The sequence below is a fragment of the Cryptomeria japonica genome, chromosome 6 (assembly GCF_030272615.1).
Source record: "Cryptomeria japonica chromosome 6, Sugi_1.0, whole genome shotgun sequence".
In the NCBI taxonomy this organism is placed as follows: domain Eukaryota; kingdom Viridiplantae; phylum Streptophyta; class Pinopsida; order Cupressales; family Cupressaceae; genus Cryptomeria; species Cryptomeria japonica.
Genome location: NC_081410.1, coordinates 506,528,365 through 506,532,400, shown reverse-complemented (window position 1 = coordinate 506,532,400; position 4,036 = coordinate 506,528,365). Strand labels below are relative to the sequence as shown.

The window sequence follows — 4,036 nt, the reverse complement described above, 5'->3', positions numbered from 1 at the left end:
TAAATGGAAATCCTTATATCTCCCATTCCAAATTATTGAAGTGAATAATAAAAGAAATATGATCCATGATTTTCAATGACTACAAAGAATTTTTAAGGCACTTACAGATTATCAAATCTTAAAGATTCCAAAGTCAAGTGTCGACTTTTAGCCACAAACTACAACCTTCTAAAGCTTGCCATAATAATATGCCTTCTCTTTTATTTTCATTATATAGATGCACAATTACTATTGTATAGGTTTATCAAGTATCTTTTTTTGTATAAATGACACATGCAGAAATGTACTAATAGCACAAAACTAGAAAAGTATATGATTTTTAATAATTTTAAGAATGGTATATTGTTTATGTTTTTTTAAACATAATATTTCGTAAAGAAAATATATTCAAAAAATATGTCTTTTATGAAACTTTTAATTTTTCCATCTTGTACTCAATACTTTAAGTATCACTCTTGAATATGTTTGAAAATGATCATTGATGTTAACAAATTATAATACATTCAAATTTTCTTCTTTCTCATAGAATCATTTGAAATCTCTTAAGTAATCATACATATAAAATTTGTAAAATTTAGTAATAAAATCAAAATATATTATCAAATGAAAAAAGAACAAAATATTTAAAAATTATTATTTAAGAATGATAATATAATAATTATATTATATGTTCACTTGATAATATATAACTTTATAGAAAATCAATTAAAAAAAATTGGTAATCAAAATTTCTCCATTCTTACTACTATATTTCATGATGAGACACTTACTCAAATTTTAAATTTGAAAATGAATTGTTATAAACTATATATGAGTTTTAAGTAGTAACTAATATTCTTCACCTTTATTTGAAAATCAGTTTGGACAACATTTATGTTGAAAATGTCTACCACCGGACCCCTATAAGATTCTCTTTTCATAATGAAGAAAATACTTTTCCTTTTTTAATATAAATTACCAATCTGAAGAGACATTTCTTTGAAGTGCATCAAAGAAATTATGAAAGTAAGATTGATTATTATTATTATATATTATTTGTACTTATCAGCTACTGCTTCGCTCCAAAGATGTGTCATCACTTGGCATACAAAGTCTTCCGTACTTCACATAGTTCAGTTCGTCAAACTCTTAACTATAACTGTAATTAGGGTTGACTTGTAATTTGAACATTTATTTGTGTGGTTAACTTACATTGTTTGCTTCGTGGTTAGGGTTGACATACCTACAGTGGTTAGAGTTGACACACCTACAGTGGTTTGTGGGCTTCTATTCATTGCAAAATTGCAGCTTTCCATTTTCTCACAGCATGGAATCCCTCATTTGCTCCCTCGCCATAGGATTTGGGATCATCTTTCTCCTTTACTGCTTTGTGTACAAGCCCAAGAGAAATGACAGGCAATTGAAATTGCCCCCAGGACCACGTCCATGGCCTGTCATAGGAAGTCTCCATCTCTTGGGAAACTTTCCTCATCAGGCTCTCGCGGCGCTTGCAAAGAGATACGGATCCATTGTGTTCCTTCGCCTGGGGTCCGTCCCCACCGTTGTGATATCTTCTCCTGCCGTGGCGAAAGAGTTCCTCAAAACCCATGATTTGGTCTTTGCAACAAGGCCAAACTCTACAGTGGGAAAATATATCTGCTATGATCATAAGGACGTGGTGTTTGTCCCCTATGGAACGTACTGGAGGCAGATGAGAAAGCTGTGCACGGTTGAGCTGCTCACAGTAAAGAGAACCGAATCTTTCAGATTTGTGAGAGAGGAAGAAGTGTCTGCCATGATCGCCTCCATCTGGCAGGAAAGTAGGCACGGAGTGCAGTGTGTGGATGTGAGGAAGATGCTGTCCTCCCTAACACAAAATATTACCTGTAGAATGTTTGCCAGCAGAACGTTCTCAGACAAAGATTTGAATGGGGGGTATGGCTTCAAAGAAATGGCTGAGGAGATGTTTATTGTGTTCGGTCCATTTTGCATTGGCGACTTCATTCCTTCTCTGGGCTGGTTCGACTTGCAAGGATTCCGTCGTCGCATGCAGGCCGTTCACAAAATATTCGACGGATTTGCTGAGAAAGTAATCGACGAGCACGTCCATGGTAGATTCGAAAAAGGAAAACCCAATGAAGAAGGTCGCGTTAGAGATATGATAGACGTGATGCTCGACATGGTCGAGACGGAGGGCCATATAATCTCACGAACCCACATCAAAGCCATCATCTTGGTAAGTCTGAGAATCAAGGCCGTCATGGCTGATTGTTTTGAACTATTCTGCTTTTGAGTATAATATATATTGACTTCAGGAAATTAATTATTGTGTGCAGGATATGTTACTCGGGGGATAGAAACATCGGTGGTATTGGTAGAGTGGGCAATGAGTGAATTGGTGAAGAATCCTGCAACGCTGGCACAAGCACAGCAAGAGATGGAATGTGCAGTGGGCAGAAATCGCAGAATAAAGGAGAGTGGCGTTATGAAGCTCGATTACTTGGGATGCGTGATAAAAGAAACTTTTCGACTTCACCCGCCACTTCCTCTGCTCGTTCCGCACGAGTCGATGGAAGGGTGCAGCGTTGAAGGATATTTCATTCCGCCAAAGACAAGGCTGTTTGTGAATGTGTGGGCGATGGGAAGGGACGAAAACGTTTGGAAAGATGCTCATCAGTTCAAACCCGAGCGGTTTATGGGGTGTAATAAAGATGTGAGAGGTCAGGACTATGACTTGCTACCATTCGGCACAGGAAGAAGAGGATGCCCTGGTATTTCAATGGCTCTTTCTGTTAGTCGGTTGGCACTCGCTCAGCTGCTTTATTGCTTTGATTGGACTGTGGAGCGTGAGATCGATATGGCGGAAGGGTTTGGAATAACTCTTCCGAGAAAAAATCCGCTGTTTGCCTGTCCTGAATGGAGGCTCACTACTGAATATCCTGTTTGAAGCAAGTATTCTCTGATGGGTTTCTTTGTTAGGTTTATAAGTTAAGTGCGTGTATTTGTAGTAAATAATAATAGGTTTTTTATAATTTACAATTTGTGGTGGATAATTAATATTGGGTTTTAAAAGGAGAAATGGTTCTTAAAAATATGTTGTAGTTCAATTTGGTGAGCATAATTGATGTGGATAATGGTATGTGATATAGAGGCCATCCATCAAGGTTCAAACTCTTCGAGGTGCATTCGAACTAGGGTCAACCTTTGATAACTCTACACATGGATGCTTAGCTGAAGGAGACATGTGGTTTAGATGTATGCTTACTCAAATCATTGTAATCCACTATAAAGACATAGATGCCAACATTTATGTATGTTGTTGTGTTTCCATTAAAAATATCTAGATATTTATAGCAACCATTTAATATTGTAATCAAAATAGAAAGTCTAAATATAGTATAATTTTAAGTATTCTTTTATTTTTATAGTTTATGTGTTCTTAATTTTTTCATTCATGTTCAAAGGTGTGTTTATGGGTTTGCAATTTTTCATTTTTAATTTATCAAGTAAATCATTAGCATATTTTCTCTATGAAATTAAAATGTTGTTATTCAACTATCCTACTTTTATCCCAAGGAAACAACACATTAAACCTAAATTTGTCATCTCAAATTCATTCTTCATGACATTTCTAAGTACATTCATTAAATCTTCACTATTTCTTGTGTAACCAGATCATCAACATATATACAAATTTTAGGTAAATCACTTGTAGTTCAAAATTTCACATATAATATGGGCTCACTTTCACTTCTTTTGAAATCATTTTTCTAAAAATAACCATCTATTCTACTATACAGTGCACTAGGTGCATGTTTGAGTCCATAAATTGTCTTTTTCAACTTGTATTTTTTTTTCTTGTCTTACAACTTGATATCCAAGTGGTTGTTCTACAAACATATATTCATTCAAATAACCATTCAATAATTTTGATTTAACATCAAATTAATAAATTCTCCACTTATATTCAATTGTGAATGATAAAACTATTCTTATGTTGTCTAATCTAGCAATTGCAGAATATATTTTAGAGTAATCAATACTTGATTGTTGAGAA

At 34.8% G+C, this 4,036-nt stretch overlaps 2 protein-coding genes across 2 annotated transcripts; both read left to right on the top strand.

Moving 5' to 3' along the window:
* Positions 1-1,142: 1,142 nt before the first annotated feature.
* Positions 1,143-3,353, top strand: LOC131052850 (cytochrome P450 750A1). The gene is made up of 2 exons (XM_057987486.1): positions 1,143-2,215; positions 2,316-3,353. The coding sequence occupies exons 1-2, from the start codon at positions 1,307-1,309 to the stop codon at positions 2,334-2,336; spliced, it is 930 nt and encodes a 309-aa protein (XP_057843469.1). The 5' UTR covers positions 1,143-1,306; the 3' UTR covers positions 2,337-3,353.
* On the top strand, positions 2,366-2,926 carry LOC131052808 (cytochrome P450 71AU50-like). Its single transcript, XM_057987433.1, has one exon. It carries the CDS (start codon positions 2,366-2,368, stop codon positions 2,924-2,926), a length of 561 nt encoding a protein of 186 aa, XP_057843416.1.
* Positions 3,354-4,036: the final 683 nt, after the last annotated feature.